Genomic DNA, 21,634 nt, shown 5'->3' with positions numbered 1-21,634 from the left:
TCAAACATAACATAGATAAAACTACGATTGTTTAGACTATTTAAGTGAATATATAATTATATCAATTTCACAGCTCTGAGGCGAAGGTAAGTGATTTTAAATTGTAAAACTTCAAAGTACTACCTATTAAGTAATAACAAGTAGTAGGTCATTGCCTACACGTTATGAAAAACATAAAAAATAATCGAAATTTGTCATTATAACTGAAGCATGTAGATGATGACATAAGGATAAGCGCAAGAATATGTTGAATTAATGTTCTGATTCATAATTGTTATAAAGTAGCTTAAATGACTTAAACACCAGCAATTTTCAAAATTATTCAATTATAATCTCTTATATAAATACAGAAAATTGGAGACAAGTCAATAAATTGTTAAAAATACTGAAAAGTTTATGTCAAATTCAAATGCTTTTAATTCAACTGAAAATTTTGTCAAGGTCAATCAGGCAATCAAGGTCAATTTAGAGGAAATAAAATGTATACGGTAAAACTATATTTGAAAAAAAAAAACAGTTGAGAAAATGAACTTGAACTTCTTGGTTAAAGAAACAAAAAATTGGTGGCATTGTGCCTGATAGCTAGGCCCCTAAGGCATTTAAACATAACATGTTTGTTTCCGGTCTCCCCTCCCCCCCCCCCCCCCCCCCCCCCCCCAAAAAAAAGGGTAGGCACATTTAGGTCAGCAAATCTTTTTATTTTTGTTTATTAGGCAAATCATTTCTTGAGATTTTTCTGTTACCAATAACTAAAGAGTATCTATACAATCTGTATTAACATCACTGGTATTGTTTAAGGCCAAAAGCACTTCATTTTTCACTTTTAAAGGACAAGAAAATCAAACAAATAATAAAAACAAAATCTAAAGGCAATAAAAAAGATTAAGGGTTGTGGCAAAAAAATAGAGAAGGTGGGGAAGACCGAAAACAAATATTATTATTTTTAAGTCCAAGATTAAATGTGGTAGCATGTCACAGGTCCATGCAGTGAGGGTTAAAATTATGACCTGCTATCATTTGAAAGATTCTCTGCATATTTTGTCTATCAACGAGCATCTTCAGCCATAACCCAATCTGATACACATCTCGACAGGCACGACAAACCAAACTGACATGGGATGTTGAACATTATTTGCCTCATGGATTTCTTATAATTAAATTATATTTTTCGAGAGTAAATTAAGTATCTCCACATATCAACATATCAGACATGCGCCCGCTCTTAATTTGCCCATGTATTTTTTTTTTTAAATATAACATGATAGAATACACAAATAAACACCATTTTAGTTTAATATTAGCCATACTTTTGTTTGGGGAGGACCCTCTTAACCCTTAAACCACATTCAACGCCCAAATTTTTCGCCCTATATAGGGGGAGAGGGGGAGCTCTTTGAGTTGCGCCCCGAAGTTACGCCCTCTCTTAAGTCAAATCCTGGATCTACCCCTAACCCAGTAATGTTACTGATGTCTTCAAATTAAACTAAATAGATTTATAATACATTATTATAAAACATTAAATTATTTAGAACCTCGATCATTTCACTAGCATAAAATGCTACTGCTCAGAACAATGGAAATTCAGTTTGTACCATTTCTTGAACCATGACCATTTCACACAGTCTGCATTTTGTTTAACCCTGGATGAGGTTACATTTCTTAATATGGGTTTCAAATATATCAAAGAATAAATGAAGTTGTTTTTTCGATAAGTGGTCATTTTCAAAATATTTACGCGAGGTCAATAGGTTAAATGTATTGAACATCATGCACTTTTTATTCTGGAATGCAAAATTACACGTAATTACACGTTATTGGACTGGTTTAAAAACACCTTCATCATTTAAAAGTCCTGTAACCTTTTATCACGATTTCACTGACCCAATAAAAATTTTCAATGAATAACAATTGATGCTGTCAAATCCGGGATTTGTAACCATATCCCCTGGGATTACCTTACCACAACATGAAAATTAATGACAGGTCGACTGTCACCGAAAGGCGTTCGAACGCAGGTAGAAGAATTACGTTTTTATGACATCAGGTATTCACATTGCAACCACATCTTTTCATAACCAACATCCCACGCAATGGTTATCTGTGACTTTGCAAAAGTTAAAATTAAATACTAATTTTGCAAAGAAACTAATACATGTCATTGATATATTACAATTTCACATTGGGCTGAAAGCGAGTGACACTGATTGTTACAGTATTTTGTGGAAAGCATCTCTAAATTACAACATAGCTCGGCTTATTTTAAAGATACACTCTTACTCCCAAATAAGCATTTACCACAATTAATTCAATTGTTTTCATTTACCAAAAAACGATGAATAAATATTGAAAATGATGAATAGAAATAAAAAACAATGGTTCTTATGAATGATACCGTGTTTGATTTGAAAGAAAGGTGCAGAGGCACGATATTTCTACCTTTTGGGACGATACGCGATCAGTGTCAATCTTTAAAGACCCACCAGACATTTAATATTTGTGCATTTTCAGCTATTAAATACACAGTTACAATCTTGTCATCAGTAATTGATAGTTTTCATAAATGAATTCAAACGTAAGTAGTTAAAGGTTTAAATCACTCAAAATATATGTTTGTTATTGTCATGTGTTTGCATTGACTTTAAATATGAGTATCACTCTAACGTTACACACCTGCCAATACTAACTCAGGGGCCATACCTACATCCATTTGCCAATCTTTTTTTACAATAGTTTTTTAACTTCGGCAACTTATATTCGTATGGCTTGCTTAGTAACGCCCCTTCCTATATTGATGGGTGGTAAAACACTTAACAATCACCTTCAAGACCGCCAAACAGTCAATTTTCAATTCAAGTGATATGAAACATAATTGAACCTTCAAAAATAATTAGAAGTCGTAAGCATTTCAAGTTTACTTTATAGTCAAGAGGTAAGGAACGCATGAAAACTTTACAAGAAAGCAAAGAGACCCATCCCCGTTTTCGTTGTAACCAAGGTATCAAAATGTTGTTTTTTGCCTTGTAAAAGGTCTCAGTAAAGCAATTAACATACAAACAAAGTGAGTCACGATATTTACAAAGTCATAGACCAGAAATACATTGCATGTGAAGTTGATGTGGCAGCTATAATAACAATGCTTCGGAATGCTAATGCAAAGTATATCCTTACAGGCTGTTTTGTCCCGAGGTTTAAATCAATTATTCTGTAAATAATACAACAGCTTGTAACAAAACGTTCAGTGAAAGACGGTGCATGTTATTCCAGTAGACCCGCAAACATGACCTTATTTAAAGAAATATCTCAAGTAATGTCAAACATACCATCACGGCATGCAACAAAGTTTCATTCATACAAATTTCTGTTCCTTTTCTTGAGTCAAAAAACATGTTTTTGTGAATGTGGAGGGAGGGTGAGAGAGAGGGAGCGAGTATGAGGGAGAAGGGGTTATATGTGAGGATAGGACGGCACATTATGATGAAAAAGCTAGTATTGGTATTTTGTAGGCTGTATTCGATGTTCTGAATCTGCAAAATTTGGTCTGCAGGATTCTGATTACCGGTATTCGGTATGCAACCTTACACCCTTAAAATCAGCATTGGATAAAATGGGAGACTTGCTCCACCTAGTCACTTTTTCAAAGTAATCCATTTCAATTTACAACCATTCACTTTTATTTATTGATGATATACAATTCCTTTGACGGTCAAGTGAATGGTTGAATGAATGCCAGGGTCATGTTAATTCACCAGTACCTGTATAACATCCTGGAAGATAGACTGTTCCCGCCCTTGACTGTCCTGGTCCGTATCGTGATCACAGTCTCGCTCAATATCAATCCCTTCATCATCGTCCGCGGGCTGGGCAATAAGAAGGTCAATGAGGGCCTCAAGGTCTGGGCTCAGGTGGGGCTCCTCGTGTTCGCTGAGCCCATAGTCCAGGGCCTTGTAGATTGCTGTGCCAAGAGCCTGGGTAGCCTGCAATGACAGTAACATTGTTTTTGCTGGGTTATTTTTACCCGAGTACTCTAAATTCTATGTTGATTCAAGTTAAGCGTTAATCTTACTATTAGTGAGCATGTCTTTTTAAAACTAGAGCATCGCAATTATAGATGCAAACATTTCTCAGTTTTTTCTCCATTAATCAGTTAAAGGGGGCCAGGCATAATTCAAGTTTCATATCTATATATTTTGAATGGTCTGTGAAAGTATGTTCAATATTATTGATTTGGCATGATTGATGACACCTTCAAGACTAATATGATAAAAACAAGCAAATTTGTTGAATTGATATCCTCTGCCTGATTAGACATAGTAGATGGAATGGAAATTAAGTGTTGGTAAAATATTCCAACTAAAGCAATACAGCTGTAGAGTGATGGATGTTTGATATGAGATATGAGTTTGTTTACCATTGTTTGAAATAAAAGAATATTGTATACACATGTAGGTAACATTTAGATTTAACCTAGTAACTTAGTTTTTTACCCCACATGACCCAGTTTCAAACTAATGTAATAAAATATTTAATCTAGGCAAACATTTTGATTAAGCTTTGGAATAGATTATAATTGCCTCTGTTTATTCCAAAGATTTCTCTAAGATTTGACCTAATGACCTAGTTTTTAACCCCATGTGACCCTACTTTCAAAGTCTACTAAGATTATGATTACACCAAAGGGAACATTCTGACCACAATTTAAACAAAATCAGACCATTATTTGATTCTAGACCTGATTTTTCAAAGATTTGACCTCATGACCAAGTTCCTGGTGTGTCCACATGTGACCCTATTTGTACCAGAGTTAATTAAAGCGAAACATTCTAATTAAGTTTGAAGAAAAGTGGACTAAATATAAATATATAATGCGATCAATCCCAACCAAGATGAGGTTATGGACAGAAACAAGCGTGACAGACTGACGGAAAGACAGACATACAGAAAGACAGACAAGGCCAAAACAATATCCCCTCCCGTAACATTCAGTTCTGTGGAGGATAATTGTTTTCTTTTGATTAAAAATTATAGTGTTTAACATCAACAATGATGAAAAAAGTACGGCCTTTAGGAAATATGGCCATTGATTGTTTAATTCATCGATATTCCCCAGACACAAGCGCTGACTGCCCACACTCACAAACTGCGCATCTGGGCAAAATAGCAGCCAAAATAAGTGTGTACTTTCCATATAGATTGCTATCTTCAGGGGAACGAATGACTGCCAATAAGACTTTAAATAACGATTTTTTTTCTGAGGATTTTCAATTTTGACACGTTGATAAGTTAATAGTCCGCCAATTTTTAATAATACAGCTATACGTTTTGTAACTTGCTGACAGTAATTTTAATCAATTTCATTGATCTTTTTGTTTAATTTTAAATAAAATCAGCCTTCCAAAATTCAAAGGGAAAGCCTCCTTTATTTCAATGGATATATTTAATTTCAAAACCATAAAACAGTTTTAAGTCAAATAACAGACCAATAAAACAGATTACGGTTATATATCTGATATAAAAACCACATAACATCGCAATTCAGTGTGAAATTCAAATAAAAAGAAGCTTTTTAGTTTAATAAAACTAATATAAACATACTTTTATATTTATACTTATGCTTTAATGATATGTGAAAATGTGAAATATAAGCATAAAAATTCCTTTTATTAAACTCCCCATGCAGCTGTGCTGCATATAGAAATATAAAACATTAAAGCTGCACTCTCACAGATGGACTGTTTCGACCACTTTTTTATTTTTTTGTCTTGGAATGAACCAATTTCTGTGTTAATGTCTGAAAACCAGTGAAGTAAGACGGCTGACAAATGATCGGATCGCCATTTTCCTTATTTACGTTCAAAAATGGATATTTTATGGCTAAAAGAACGCTTTAATTAAGAAAAAGGAATTTTTCATCTTTTTTTTTGACATTTTAGACATGTTCTTTCGTGAGTTATTTTATATTCATGACTGAATTGAATGCAAAGATGCCAAAATCAGCTCAGATTCTGAGACAAAAAATAAAAGTAAATACTGTCAATCTGTAAGAGTGCAGCTTTAAGTAATAGTTTTATACCAAATTAATTCAACTATTCAATTACCTCATACTTATTATGTCTGACCTAGTATTTTTTCATTCATTTTAACATTCCTGTATAAGTAAGTATTCATTAAGCATTCATCACGGGGTAATAGATGCAGTGACACTCATTATAAAGCCATTTACACCTAGCCAGAGATTGTTTGAATAATTCATCTCCTTTTGTAAGACCTTAATGGGGTATCTTTAAGAGAAATTATTACATCCTGCTGTTCTTAAGGAATGAGGAAAAATATCTGAGAAGTTTTGGGTTGTTAAGTAGTTCTCACAACCTAAAACACAAGTGGGTTAAGAGGGGGATGCACCCAACATTTGCCCCTTTCCCCCCCCCCCCCCCCCCCCTAAAATTCTCCTAGTGATTTTTTATATGTCAGTATTGAAGAAAAAATAACATACACAAGAATGCACAATTTGATACTAAATTAGTCAATAAAGTTTTGGGGGAGAGCCCCTAGCCCCCACACCCTGCTAACAAGATTTAAAAAATATAATTTTTCAGTTTTTTTGGAGGGGGTGCATCTCCAAAGCTGTGCCCCCTACGACAACTAATCCATGAACCGCCCCTGTACAGTATATTCACCATCTACAGCATTAAAAATTCAATAAGAGCAATGCCAGTACTTGATAAGTAACCCACAAGCAACCCTTCTCCACACCATTTAAAAGGGGCATTCAGATAACTCAAACAATGTATTTTGCTTGAGTTATAGAACTTGGTAAACATTTGCATGTATGATTATTGTTAACATTTGTAACAAGTTTCTTGTTATACCATAATTGTAAAGGCTTTTGATTAGTTATGACCATTACAAATCTACGCACTAATTAACTGACCAAGTGACATTGAATAACCAAGCAAGTTTGAATGACAACACCACGGCAATTTGCCGGAGACTTTTTTCTTTGAAAGAAACAGACAGGCTTAAAATAAATTACTGCAATTAATATATATCATTTCCCCGTTATCTGTCTACCTAAAAATAATAAAATGTAAAAATGTTAATTATTATAAATTGCTTGGGAATTAATTTTATTGCTATTAATTATCCGCTAAGATTTAAATAGCAAATTCATCTCACGAGGGACACATGATATCAATATAAATCTTCTTAATTTGACAAATAAAAGTAGTCACTAAACATTATGAAATAATATATCTTACGAAATGAAAAATTGCAAAAAATCAATAAAACATATAAAGGTATTTATTTTATAAGGAAATATGATTTTAACATTAAGATATACTTACGTCAGTTTCAGAGATGACAGATTTGAATTCTTTGCTCATGGAAAAGGAACTTCTTTTGTCTGAAAGAGATGACATATTTGTAAAAAGTCATTGCTCATGAAAAAGGAAAAAAAAAACATTAAGGAAAATACAGAAAGGTTGCGGTGTTTTTCTGACAAATTTGGACTCATAATTTTATTTATTTTACATTTTGGGGCCCATTAAAATTTATTTATTTTATTATTAGATTTATTTTTTGTAACTAATTTCATGATCAACAAGTTGGACCCTAACAACATTTGCATGGTGGAGTTTGTGTATCTTTTAAGAAAAAACTTTATCACATCTTTTAAATCTTTTCTGTGCAAAGTGTTGAACGCCTGGATTATTAATTTCAAATTATATGAAATTATATATGTATATACACGACCCTAAAAATGGCATTAGCGAAGTCGTTCAAATTGACTTATGTTGAAATGTAAGAAAATATTTATTCACAAAGTTTGAACTCTCGGACAAAATCTAATAAAGAAATAAAGCTACAGATGTTTGCTAATGAATTTAAGTGATACAACTATTCCTGTTTGGTAAAGTTGTCCAAATATTTGTCAGACTCAACAGGAAATTTATGATATAATATTTCTAACACCCCAAACAATCACTTTAAAATTCTACATTTGACCTTTACACTTCTAAATTTTAAAAAGACTTTGGTCCATCTCAATAGATATCAATAGATATCCTAGACAATATATTCGTAAGTTGTAAATTAATTCTTAGAGTAATAAGTTTGTTTTATAGCTACATAATTATGCAAATTTAACATATATATGTCATTTATATTAAAAATTAGTAAACATATAGGTGAGAAATGAAAAAAAAAATAATAAAAATCTCACATTTGTGATGTTTTGATCATTTAACTAACTTATGACTTTTTAAGATCCTTTACTTAAAAGGGCCCCAGGTTTTTGCGGAGAAAAAAGTGCCAATGTTTGGCCTAAATATTCATAAATGATCCCAGATTGTTAAGGCATAATTTGAAATGATGGAGTTAAAAACAAAGATATTAGTTTCTGGGGTAGTTTATTCAATATTATACTTAAGTCATACATCATTGACTTATCATTCACTCTATTGGTCACTTATGAATAACCAGTTATCCGATTAGCTACATCATTCTTATAGATCCAATTAAGAACAGTATTGAATACCACCCCTGCTGGTCTTAAATCTTCCTTGACCACATTTATAGTTTTATAAATAAGGTAAACATCATACAGAGTATTAGTCAAAGCTTGTACATTCAAACATGTATCTGTCATAAAAAAAATCAAATGCGTGTTCACGATTCCTTGAATCAAAGTTGTCTGTACATTTCACTTCCTGGATGACTTACATGCCAATAAAAGAACATACAATTTTACGTGACAAAAGCATAATTTAATAACAATACAACATCTAACAACAAAGAATCTGTACAGCGTTTCGACATGGAACTTGACAGCGTTAAAATTTTAAAGAAGAAAAGCAATGAGACAATTCCATTTTCAGTCTGGCTTAAAAAAAGACAACAGTTGTCTGACTCGACCCTACGTACGAAATTGGCGTTGACCCTACCGTTTTTATACCTATAGTCTGTTTGTAAAAAAAAAATGTATAAATATTTTTATTTTTTTTTAAATATGTTTTTTATAATTATGTAGTTTAAAAACTTAAAGGCTTTATTCGGAAAATAACATAATTAACATCATTCTCCAGTGATGTAAATAATGTTTTTATACAAAGCATAAAAAAAAAAAAAAAAAAAAAAAGCCTACCTAGCCTACCTGTTTTTGGAAAGGATGTAACCCTAACCAAACCATTTTATTTTTTTGGGCCTTATAAAAGCAGCTTAATTAACGCAACATAATATTTTAGCCAGAGTTACTGTACTTGCTATGCACTATACACAATCATGACTGTGTTTTGTTTCATGCTATCTGGACTCAAGGCTTAAGCTTTTGCATGACACTGGTGCTGTCAACAATACCAAATCAACATGTTTGACAATACCATAACTTTTTTCATCGAAATGTAGACAAGCAAAAAATCAACACGTCATTACAACATGGAAAAATCTGTACTGTCTTTTCCTAGTACTGCAGTGGGAGGGTGTGGGAAAATACTGATTGTGGTTATGATCATATTAAGTCAACCGTTGATCTTCTGAACATGAGAAACCATATTAAGTCATTCGGCAAATATTTATAAATACCTGTAATTTTTGTACCATTGTATTCAACTACTCTGTCTCGTCAAAACTATGAAACTAAAACAAATCGATTACATATTTCTATAAAAATCTCATGTTAAAACATTTCTTATGTTCAACAAAAAATCACGATTTCTTATCAGATATTAAAATGCATGTCATATTTTATTCTTTTTATAGCTCCTTATTGATCACTCGACCAATTTTTGGAATGTCAAATGAGTAATTTTGCCCACTCAAGGAAAAAAGATATATCCATTTGTCAATATTTAAAAAGCAAATCAATTCGGAGAGATATAAGACAAATTTAGTGATAAAGCTATCGTCCTTGTTTGATATGGGTTTAAAAAATTTCAAACTTTAAACTGTGTAGAAGCATAAATACGTTTAAACATTTACAGAAATTCTTTTTCAAAACTTCCTGCAGTAAATTGAACGAACCATTATAGAAAATTAAGCATGAGAAAATTGTAAAACTTCTCAAACTTCTCTGAGGAAGGTGTAATTATTAAGAAGTTGTCTGTACAAGCTAATGAAATGCAGTCCAAATGCTTAAAAAAACGTACTAATGGTCCTTAACAGAAAATGTAGTTCTTATGCACTAGTCAATTGTAACCACGGCACCGCCACGTTCGGAGAACAGAGGTGGACTTTGACTTTCGGTCTATTCAATCCCATGTAAAATCTTCATCCTGAGCGGGAAAAACTGCTGGTAAAATCACCGCAAAATGCCCCCACACCCCAGGAACATCCTAGCCTAGGTAAGGCCCATTTCCTGCTATTTTCAGCACAAAAACAAAAACACCACACGCACTCGGCACTACAGGGCCACCTACATGTAGAGGTAAAACCATGACTCATTTCCCCCACCATCCCTCGTATACCCCCGGACTTGGGTCTACATAGTGGAAGAGTGGTTCTTTTATCAAATCTAGTTCTTATGGAAGAGCTAAGACCATAATATTAATGAAAGTGTAGTTCTAATAATCAGTGTAGTCATAATTAAGCAGTAGTTAATATATAGTGTATATATTTTTTGTTTATGAAGTTAAGTCCCTACAAAGGTGTAGTGTAGTCCCTATGAGAGTGTAGTCCCTATGAAGATGTATAGTCTCTATGAAAAAGTAGTCCCTATGAAGATGTAGTCCCTATGAGTGTGTAGTCCTTATGAAGTTGTAGTCCCTATGAAGATGTAGTCCCTATGAAGATTAAGTCCCTATGAAAGTTAAGTCCCTATGAAAGGTAGTCCCTATGAAGATGTAATCCCTATGAGAGTGTAGTCCCTATAAAGATGTAGTCCCTATGAAGATGTAGTTCCTATAAAGATATAGTCCCCATGGAAGTGTAGTCCCTAGGAAAGTGTTGTCCCTATGAAAGTGTAGTCCCTATGAAAGTGTAGTCCCTGAAAGGGTAGATCCTATGAAAGTGTAGTCCCTATGAAAGTGTAGTCCCTAGGCCTAAAAAAAAATACATTTGGTTCGGGTTACCCGACCCTACCTACGGAATAGGCGCTGACCCTAACGTTTTTATAGTCAGTTTGAAAAAAAAAATGAAAAACTAAAAAAAAAAAAAAAAAAAAATTTGCTTTTTTTTTTTTGCTTTTCAATATGTAGTTTAAAACCTTAATTGCTTATATAGAAGATAACTTTAACACCATTCTCCAATGATGAAAATGACATTCTTATATAAAGCCTAATAAAAAAAATAAATAAAAAAATAAAAAAGCCTACCTACCCTACCTATTTTTGAAAAGGATGTAACCCTAACCAAACAATTTTATTTTTTAGGCCCTATGAGAGTGTAGTCCCTATGAAGATGTAGTCCCTATAAAGATGTAGTCCCTATGAAGATGTAGTCCCCATGGAAGTTTAGTCCCCATTAAAGTGTAGTCCCTATGAAAGTGTAGTCCCTATGAAAGTTTAGTCCCTATGAGAGTGTAGTCCCTATGAAGATGTAGTCCCTATATAGATGTAGTCCCCATGGAAGTTTAGTCCTTATGAAAGTGTAGTCCCTATGAAAGTGTAGTCCCTGAAAGGGTAGATCCTTTGAAAGTATAGTCCCTATGAAAGTGTAGTCCCTATGAGAGTGTAGTCCCTATGAAGATGTAGTCCCTATAAAGATGGAAGTTTCGTCCCCATTAAAGTGTAGTCCCTGTGAAAGTGTAGTCCCTATGAAAGTATAGTCCCTATGAAAGTGTAGTCCTTATGAAGTCAGGACAGGTGACAGCAAACAGGTGATTAAAAATAAAGAACCTCTGAATAACTGAACCAGGGGAGGATCAACTTCTGGAGAGGAACTTCAAACTTCTACATGGGGAACCAGACCTGTGCTGTGCTATAGAAACCAAAGTCTGGGCAAGCTGATAGTAACAGTCAAGTAACCTTCCAAAGTACAGCCAGACACTGTGATGAGCAGCGGAAGATGGTGTGGGACCAAAAGGCAGGCATTTAAAGATTTAGAGGTGGATCAAAGAAAAAACACACACACAAAAACACAAGAATGTCAGAAGACTCTAATGGCGGCTTACTATCTATAAGGACTACTAAGGCCAATATGGCAACTATAAACTAGATAAGTTGTTTATCCAAGGTTCAGAATTAATTTCTCTGCAAAGCGCTGAAGAGAATAGGGTGGTGCAAAAGCCTTCTTTTCAGGAGATAAAAGCTGTTTGTGTTTCCTTTATTGTTTGGAGAGAAAGTCTTATTGACTTTGGTGTTATTCCAAAATATTAATAACCATGTACAGGGCTTAAAGTGTGGAAATTCTGTCTTTTAATAATTCTACATTCATCAGAGATTTAAATCTTTATAGCTTATGCTAGTGTCAACAGTGGTCGAAGTTAGCACAAGCCCGGAAGCTCTGCACAAGTAAAAAGCTTTTCGGTCGGCTTGCTCAAATCCGGAATTTCATATAGCAGAGCTTTTCAAAAACTGTTGATGCAAAGCACTAGAAAAAGAATTTGGGTTTGTTCATCCAAAAATAAATTTTTGATCACTGTATCGATCAACAGCAGTCCAGTTTCACTCATCAAGCTCCTCAGATTAAAAATGATCCAGAATATTCATACGGTCAAACCTGGTCAGACGGTCATGGTCAAGTGTCCTGTTATATCCCAGCTGTATGTTTTTACTTTATTAATTAAGTGCATGCATTAAGCGGTTAACTGTCTAACACCACCGACTCTGGTCACAAGACCACTATCATCGTCTTAATAAATATAATAAAATTATATAAAAAAAAAATCACTGATTCTTAAGGTTTTTTGTCTTAATAATAATAAAAATTTCTCCTAGTTTTATTAATTCATTACATCACATCCAATTTAATCTTCTGGGCTGTCAATGGAATGTTAATATGTATAAAATTGACCAGGGATTACATTCTGTAAATATTGAAAGTGCGATAAGATTAACTTGATTAAGACTTGATTACATTATTATTCTAAAACTTATATAAATAGCAGACCACAGTCTTTTTGTATACCTATAAGAAATCACAGTTTTGGTTTAAGAATTAAGTGAATAAATAAATAACAGTATTAAACATGTACTTGATCTGTGAGGGTTATTTTAGCTTTTATTCTGTTCATTCGTTCTAAAGTTTCGTACTTGAAAGTGTCACAGATAATGTTTAGTTTCGAGATGTATATGAAAAGAAAAAGCCTAATATTATATCCATCAAAGAGAATGTATTTCCACCCCCCATCCCCTCCCTCCCTCCTCGCATGCTAACAATCAATAAATTTGTACCAGAACCATGTGTACCTAAACTTATAAAAAAAAAGAGAGTTCATAACTATAAAGTACCAAACCGGTTCAACACTATCGTTTTCTTCATTTCTGCATTCTGAATATCTTGTGAGTACCAAAAAAGGCTCAGTTGAATACCATATACCAAAACAGGAGTTTCATATGACATTGTGGATTCAAATACTGGATGCATCCAAAATAATAATTATATTATACTTATATAATGTAAGTATAAAAATACATTTAACATACCATATGCACTTACTTTAAATATCAAACTGTACCCTATAATTTTAGCGATTTCTTCATAATCTGATTGCACTTTTTAACAAACTTTTCAACCACATGTTAATCATAATAGGTAGCACTAGGATAGAGTGGCTGTTTGATCCATTATTATGAATATTTGCTCAGCAGAATGTAAATATTTTCCTAATAAAGAACTTTTTAATATTTAGCTGGCGAAACAGGTTAACTATTCATCAAAAATCTATCCAAATTAGCGGGAGAATGTTCATATCCAAATGCAAATTATAGTTTAATTTCTATGTTTCAATACAAACAGTAGTTTGAAGTGGAGGGCTGGTTGAAAAAGGCAGTAATCGATCACTCAGCAAATTTAGGCTTTTTTAATAACCCCAGAGAGTCAGGTAGATAAAGCATTCTGATGGGTGAAATTTAAAAGGTTCTAAAGGACATTAAATATAGAAGGAGATAGGCACCTTCTTGCCTTCCGACCCAAATTTTGTCCCTTTGAAGTTGAGCCCTTGGGTCAGTGGGGTAAATCATCCCAAATAATCTTCCAACAATGGGTTTTAGCATCATCGGATTAGCTGTTATTCAAATATTGTATCATTTTTTTTAGTTTGGCATGAATAGGTAAAAGATAACTAAAGATGTCACCTAGAAATCACATAACTGGGTTTTCCCATGCTGGTACAAATGGGAATTGGCCATATTTTTACCTTTCAGGTGGCCCTGCAGTGCCGTGTGAATACGATGGGGTTTCATTTTTTTGAAATCTTAGGGAAAGGTCACAGATTTGATGTAAAAGTGGGCGCACTTTAGCAGCAGAACTTTGGGCATGCATCCCGGGAAATCACAAGGAACTCCCAAAAAGTAAGTCCTGAACATGGTTAAAGGGGTTTTGGGGTCATCCCCAATGAGGAAAATGGCTAATTTTAGCAAATTAAAACGGAAAATTTTGGAGTAATTTATGCATATTTCTTCTACCATATTTACATCTAATAAATGCTGTACTCTAATATATTTGACATACATATACTGTAAAGGTACACATGTTACAGAAAAAAATCCAATCATCAGTTTTTGTAACAAAAGAATGCGGCAATTAAAAACAGTGAAACGAGAGAATACAATGTTTAAATTGTGCTGCGAACACAATAAAAATGCAGATTACATTTGACAATCGTGTCGCAATTTCCTGTGAACAGCTCAACACAGCATCTGTGTGACATGCATTTAAATTCAAAAGAATTCATAATTTATACTGCTGAAAAGTCGAAAATGTTATACTTATAGTTTTTTGGTATAATTATAGCTATACTGGCTTTAAAAAGTCTTTTAGAAGTAATATTTAGTTACACACATTAAAACATCTACCGTTTCACATTATATTTTAACGTTAACAATTATTACACAACTATAAAAATGACACAATTATTGAAGAAAAGTCTTCTAATTTACACCTGTCTTTGTTGAAAAATAATACCCTTTTATAAATTACAAAAAAAGGAATAATAATTATGCATCCATTATTATGATCAGATACATGATCTTTTCAGGGTTTTTTTTCATTCTGAATTTGCATTTTTTTGTGCTTTTTTGCACAACAACATTTATAGTGAGACTGTTTCCCCTGACAATTTTTTTAGCAAAATGTGAGAAAAGTATTTTTAGAAAAGAGTCAAATGGTGTATAATATGCAATTTTCTTAAAATCAGATATTTGCACAGGCAAATGACTTTTTCCGAAAAATCAGATTTAAACACATGAACAAATTAAGGGGTGGTCAGGTCAGGGCTTTTCAGTGTAAACTGGGAAGATGCGTGGGAATTTTTAATGTGCAAACCCTTCAAATAGGGAAAATGAAATGCGTAAACACTTCAAGCTCGAATTCATTAAAAAAAAGATTGACAATTTTAAAAAACCCAACACAAACACAAATACATTAAACATCAGCACAAACAATGGTTCCATGAATTTATTAGATTTTTTTTAAACTAATTTTTGGAAAAATTGGGGGCAAAAATATAAAAAAAATATTTGGAATTAGGCGAAGTTTGACCTGTTTTTGAAGGTGAAAAAGCCCTGCAGGCCTTCAATTATCAAATTGAACTTGGCTGATAATTGACAATAAAAGCATGATCTTACATTGTCTGCCTATGTTCTAATTACCTGCCATATCTGGCGACTCTTCTTCAATCAATTACTTAATTATTTACTGACTCAAATACATACCATTGAAATAGTCGACAAGATTATTTTATGACAAATAATGTCGGAACAATATAGTAATTGCAGTAATTACAATCGCTTGTCATTTAGATATGAAAATTATTGTTCAAATGGCAATTTGACATGACCAACAAGACTTTTATGTCAACAATTGAAGGAGCCGATAATTTATATTAAAAGCTGGATGATATATCAAATATTTCCCTTCATCATGGTAAACATATAAATCTGAAAGGTAAAAATTGATAAACACACAATTTCATACATAAAATGCGATGTCAGGACATGCAAAAACAGAAATACGGCCATGTGATTGATTACCAGCCAAATCTTCCAATCAATTCAGAAGAATCATTGAAGAAAATTCTCATTCCCTGCCTCAGCATTCAATTTGAATTGATTTCCAATATTTCTTAGAACAACATTGAACGATGGCATACAAATGAAATTAACTGCTGTGTCAGCAATTCCTGAAGTATAAACAAGGACAAATTGAAACCTTAATATAGCTTAGACCAAGGACGGGTGGGTAAATTTCGGTGGGTGGGGATTTTGGTTGGTGGGGGTTTTGGATTGTGGGGGTTTGGGTGCTTGGGGGTTTGGGTTGGTGGGTGTTTGGGTGCTTGGGGGTTTTGGTGGGTGGGGATTTGGTGGGTAGTGATTTTGGTGGTTTCGGTTGGTCATGGGGATTTTGTTCTACACTCACAAGTACAACAATGTTTTTTCTATTTTTGTATTTTCAGTCAAACAAATCATTGAAATAAAAACATTTTAATACACTCCAGGATATTATTTTTTCTATGTTTAAGATGTAAATGTAACTTAGATGTTTGCCTTAGATGTGATATTTCACTGCAGCAAAATGAAAATAGATTAACAATGCTTGATAGCATCCTATCTTAGTTGACATCTAACAAGACAAATGATCGCTTTTGATCGTTTCACACCTCCAATTCTTCCCATTGAATATCTTCAGTCAGGATTGCCATCCAAACAAATCAACATTGTCCTTACAAACAGATAAACCAATGGATACTGTTACAATTAGACATTGTGACACTAAAATAACAAAAGCTTTGTCGATCAAAAGAGACACTTAGCACCAGAAATGCAGAAATATGTCTAAATTTTCAGGTGGCCAAATCTCAAAAATTGTGTAATATTACGCATGGTTATATATCGTAACAAAGTCTTTTGGAGTTAGTTGATACATTATATTTCTCCATTTCTGAATGAATTTGACCTGGAAGACCAACATGCTTATAGCCCTGAGATGTTCGGATATAAATTAAAGCCTTTGTATGTTATTCCTTTGATTAAAAGGCAAATCTTACAAGGACACTGGGTTTGAAAAGTTTTGAATCACACAGAATATTTGATAAAGTATACTGATTAAAATCTAGTGACAATTATTCAATGTATATTGATTTCCTGTACAATATATTTGTCCCCAAAAGACCATTTCATTAACCAAATTATTGTAGAAATTTAGAAACAGATTCCATATTCCGTGTTGTACAGTGCATGTTAGGATAAAAGTAATGAGATAATTATTCAAGCTTTTTGGTTTCGTATGAAAACAAATTAATGACTTTAATATGAATGGCCATGCAAATTGCTTAAGAGCAAATATTCAGTTTTGATGAATTCAGTGTCATTGAATAGAACTAGTAGAATATTACTTACAAAGTTTGCGGCCTGATTATTAATAATGCACTAGTCAATTGTAATCATGCCCCCCCCCCCTCCAGGTCCGGGGAATAGCGGGAACTTTGACTTTCGGTCCAGCCAATCCTTGGTAAAATCCCCGCCCTGCGAGAACATACTGCTGGTAAAATCCCCGCAAAATGCCCCCGATCCCCCAGATAACCTAGGTAAGGCTTAGTCCCTGCTATTTTCAGCGCGAAAACAAAACCACCGTATTCATGCGGCACTGGGGGCCACCTGGAAGGTAAAAACACGGCCCATTTCGGTATACCCCCGGATCTGGGGAGGCCGTGGTTACAATTGACTGGGGCATAATGGTATCTATAACCATTGGAACCCCCTAGCTGCTAGCAAGTGAGCCTCACCATGCTTTACCAACTGAGTTTAACAGGTCCAAGTCTCTCACATACTCTCAGACTTTTTTTACATATGTACATTTGTTGTGCTTAGTCAATTATTACTCGATCCAGCTGCTAAAATATGACTTCAAAACAAGAGCTCACGGAGCAAACAGGAACGCTCATCTGTTATTTTACAGTCAAAAGGGGGCATGGAACAACAATCATTAAAGCAAGAGATATGGGCCTTTTGAGTGTACTGTCACTGGTAACATGTGTACAAAGTTTTATTGAAATATCTTTAATTGTTTTTGAGGTATGACCAAGGTAACAGTTTTTGCACAACGAAGACGCTGCTGCCACCAACAACACCACACACTTCACAATATCTCAACCTTTTCTCCGATAAAATAAAGATGAGCTAATATTGCATCAATGTCAGGCAAACATACACCACTGTGTAAGATCTTACAGGTAACCATAATATTAAATGATTTAAGAGATCAGGGACATAATCATCAAAGCTGGGTGTTCTTCAGCACTGAAGTCCGATAAAGCGGTGAGAACGGCATTACCTGTCTTAATTACAGTGCACACTTCCATTATCACCAGTGATTACAGGTAATAAAAGCTTCTGACCAGAGCAATGAGAGGGTATTGACAACCTTCAAGAGATTTATGGCCTCACCGATAATAAAATTACAGTTTGTGTCTACGTTATTTAGGAAGATGCTATAGGTAATATAATTATCAGTGAAAGATTAAACAAGGTTGCTCAGAGTGTCTACAAAGGATCACTCTGAAAGGGACTCCAAGTGAAATTATATTTACGTATTAACATGATATGGTTTACTATCAAAATCACTCCAATAAAATGATTATCTCATAGAGCTTTAGTTTGGTATTATGAACTTGTTTTGACATGAGTTTGAAGAATATTTCAAATGTGACATGTATTACAACTCCCAGAAGACCTACTACCCTATTAAAATTCCAACAAGATCTGAATTCCTACATAGTACTTCATACAACATTTCCTCAAAATTTTCAATATGTAAGCTTAGTGCTCAAAATTATATTTTGTCAAATGGGATGGCAGTATTTTTCAAATCCATCCTCCATCATACATTTATTTTGGTAAATCAGCTGTTATTAATTATAATCAGGTGAACCGATAGATCTAAACAGAGAATTGATCAATAGACAAAAAAAATCTCGAACACTAAAGCAATAAAAGGATATAAGTATGTTACGGAAACAAATTATTATACATGTGACAGTGTTTTAAACCATTAGGTTGGAAAGTACATTCTAAAAACCTTTAACAATTACTTAACATAATAAATAATTTTCTATCAAAATTTTATAAAAGTACTTTATCAACATGTTAAATTTCATGTCAACAGTCCAAGGAAACCAAACATACAAGGAACAATTCGGAAGTACTATCAATTGATAGTGAAATCCCCTTATCTGGCAACAAACAGTGGCACGAATATATACCGGATATAATACCAGGGAGAGAGAGTACCTCGGCATTCCAGCGTAAAGACGCAGCAATGTTGACATGTATAATTACCTGACACTGTGCCACCTAATTAACAACACCATGTTACGATATAAACAATACCATCACAGGCGAGCTGTCATATACCTGTTTACAAAGGCATTAGAATTCATGAAGAATAACTCATTTGCGATAAAGGAAATTAATGTTTCTGGTGCTTATTAATTCACGTCATTCTTTAGTCTTAAGCTTGACTTGGCATTCTCCATGTTCATGTTAAATACAAAAACATTAAATACTTAACATTATGATATCACACAAGTCTATTTTAGGGTGAATATGAACCTTTTAATGCAACACAAGTACAGTGTTATGATTTTCATATTGTTGCGATGGAATAGATTTAAGAATAAATTTAATTTTATGAGTGAATTCAAATATTTAAAGTTAATTAAAAACCTTGGATAGCTTTAAAAAACAGCTGCATTCCATGCCAGAAAAGAACATTCTTAAACATTGAAAGGGCATTAAATTCAATGATAGCGGAGTGTAAAATTCTCATCATGGCCTTTTAAACATTCTGACTTTCTTTTAAATGCGATTCGATAGATATGTTGTATTAAATGGGTTTAATTACAGCCCCCTACATCGATGTCAGTGATGGTTGAAATGCCTTCATTTGATAAGTTAAAATATTTGTTGTACTTAAAAAGAAAAATGTTTTTTTTTATTAATATATGAAATCAAACATGAAAAGGCAATTTAACGTATATATGTAATTTATTACACCAATTTCAACATTTCATTGATAAGATTTAAGCTTATAAAAACTGTGAAGTAAAGACCTAAAAAAGCATACATATAAATTTAAACTGTTTTCAAACAACTCATATTAACATCCAGGCTTGAAAATTGGAAAAAGGCTATTCAAATGTAATTTCTTCCCGAGTGTGATAGAATTTATACGATTGACCTAAAATTCTTCTAAAATAAGTGTACATGCAAGAACAATGACAATTTATAAATGTTTTACTGTGTAAATGACCACATGGGTTTTGTTTACATTTCTGATTAAGGAACAATACTTCGTATGAAAGACAGGCATTTAATAATTTGAAAGGGTGTTATCAATATTTATACAAAGGCTAAAACTTTGACAGGGCAACTATATTGAACTAAAATGTACAGCAGACATTTACGTGAACTTCACAGTTTCTGTAAGCTTAAAACTAAGCAAATTATTTAAGTTGTTGTAATAAATTAAATACATGCACAATGCATCTGTGATATACAATATTTTTCAGTGTGATGACTGAAAAGCAGCACATACCGGTAGCACTGACTATTATTCTTGCATGGTATGGTTAAAATTGGAACAAGGCATTTTTTTTAGTCTTGTAAAGATTACTCTCTTTTCTCTTCACAGTGGTTAATCCCGATTTATGGAATTAAAGACATGCTTTCCTAATTAAGCCAAATCCATTTGTAAATACATAGAAGTGGCTAACAATATTTGATTTTTTTTCAATTGCTTAAACAATATCATGATAGCATTTTCATTATAAATATATATATATTAGAACATAACACAACAACATTTGCAAAAAAAATAAGATTAATCCTTGCACTTATTCACACATAGCTTAATTATTAATACTTCAAACGATATCATAATGCAAAGCATGGTGTTCAAAACAGCTATTTGTATTCAGGGAAACAGACTACCACAGAATAAATTATGCTATTTTCTGTTACTTGTATGTTGACCTGATGAATTTATAAACATTCTTTACACAGTTTTTGTATAAAGAAAACACATATAAATATTGTTAAAACTGCATAATTTGAAAATCAATCTATTTAAACTGTTTTATTTTGAATTTTTAAATTAAAAAATATATACAATCCCGAAATGGATAAAAAAAATAATTTGGAAATTCATAATAAAATCTACCTGGTGAAGGCGGTCCCTTGCCACTCCCTTGACTGAAATCTACTTTCACTTTCAAGTCCCCATCTTTAGAAATCCTAATTGCAGCAATTCCATAATAATATATATCCCTGAAACACTCCTGACTGGGATTTTGTGAAAAATACTGGGCACACTGATAGCACACTGCCCATGCTTGCTCCTCATTGATACTATTATTGAATGAGTGCAACACATCTTTCAAACAAACGAATTCCTGACTTGAATTGTAAATCCCAACCTCACTCTTGTGTGCCATGTTTTCATTTGATTACATTATGCCATTTTTTGTCAACAAGGGAGGTAACAT

General features: G+C 33.2%; 1 protein-coding gene across 3 annotated transcripts in view; it reads right to left on the bottom strand.

Moving 5' to 3' along the window:
• LOC128243175 (uncharacterized) overlaps positions 1-21,609 on the bottom strand; it is a 60,903-nt gene extending 39,294 nt beyond the window's left edge. For all 3 annotated transcript variants that reach the window (XM_052960769.1, XM_052960770.1, XM_052960771.1), the window contains exons 1-3: positions 21,310-21,609; positions 7,344-7,402; positions 3,753-3,974 (exon numbers count right to left, since the gene is read on the bottom strand). In XM_052960769.1, the coding sequence (XP_052816729.1) occupies positions 3,753-3,974; positions 7,344-7,402; positions 21,310-21,583 (555 nt within the window). In that variant the 5' untranslated portion in view covers positions 21,584-21,609. The remainder of the gene's footprint in view (positions 1-3,752; positions 3,975-7,343; positions 7,403-21,309) is intronic.
• Positions 21,610-21,634: the final 25 nt, after the last annotated feature.

Source organism: Mya arenaria, chromosome 8 (assembly GCF_026914265.1).
Source record: "Mya arenaria isolate MELC-2E11 chromosome 8, ASM2691426v1".
In the NCBI taxonomy this organism is placed as follows: Eukaryota; Metazoa; Mollusca; class Bivalvia; order Myida; family Myidae; genus Mya; species Mya arenaria.
This window is presented reverse-complemented; position numbering and strand designations above follow the sequence as displayed.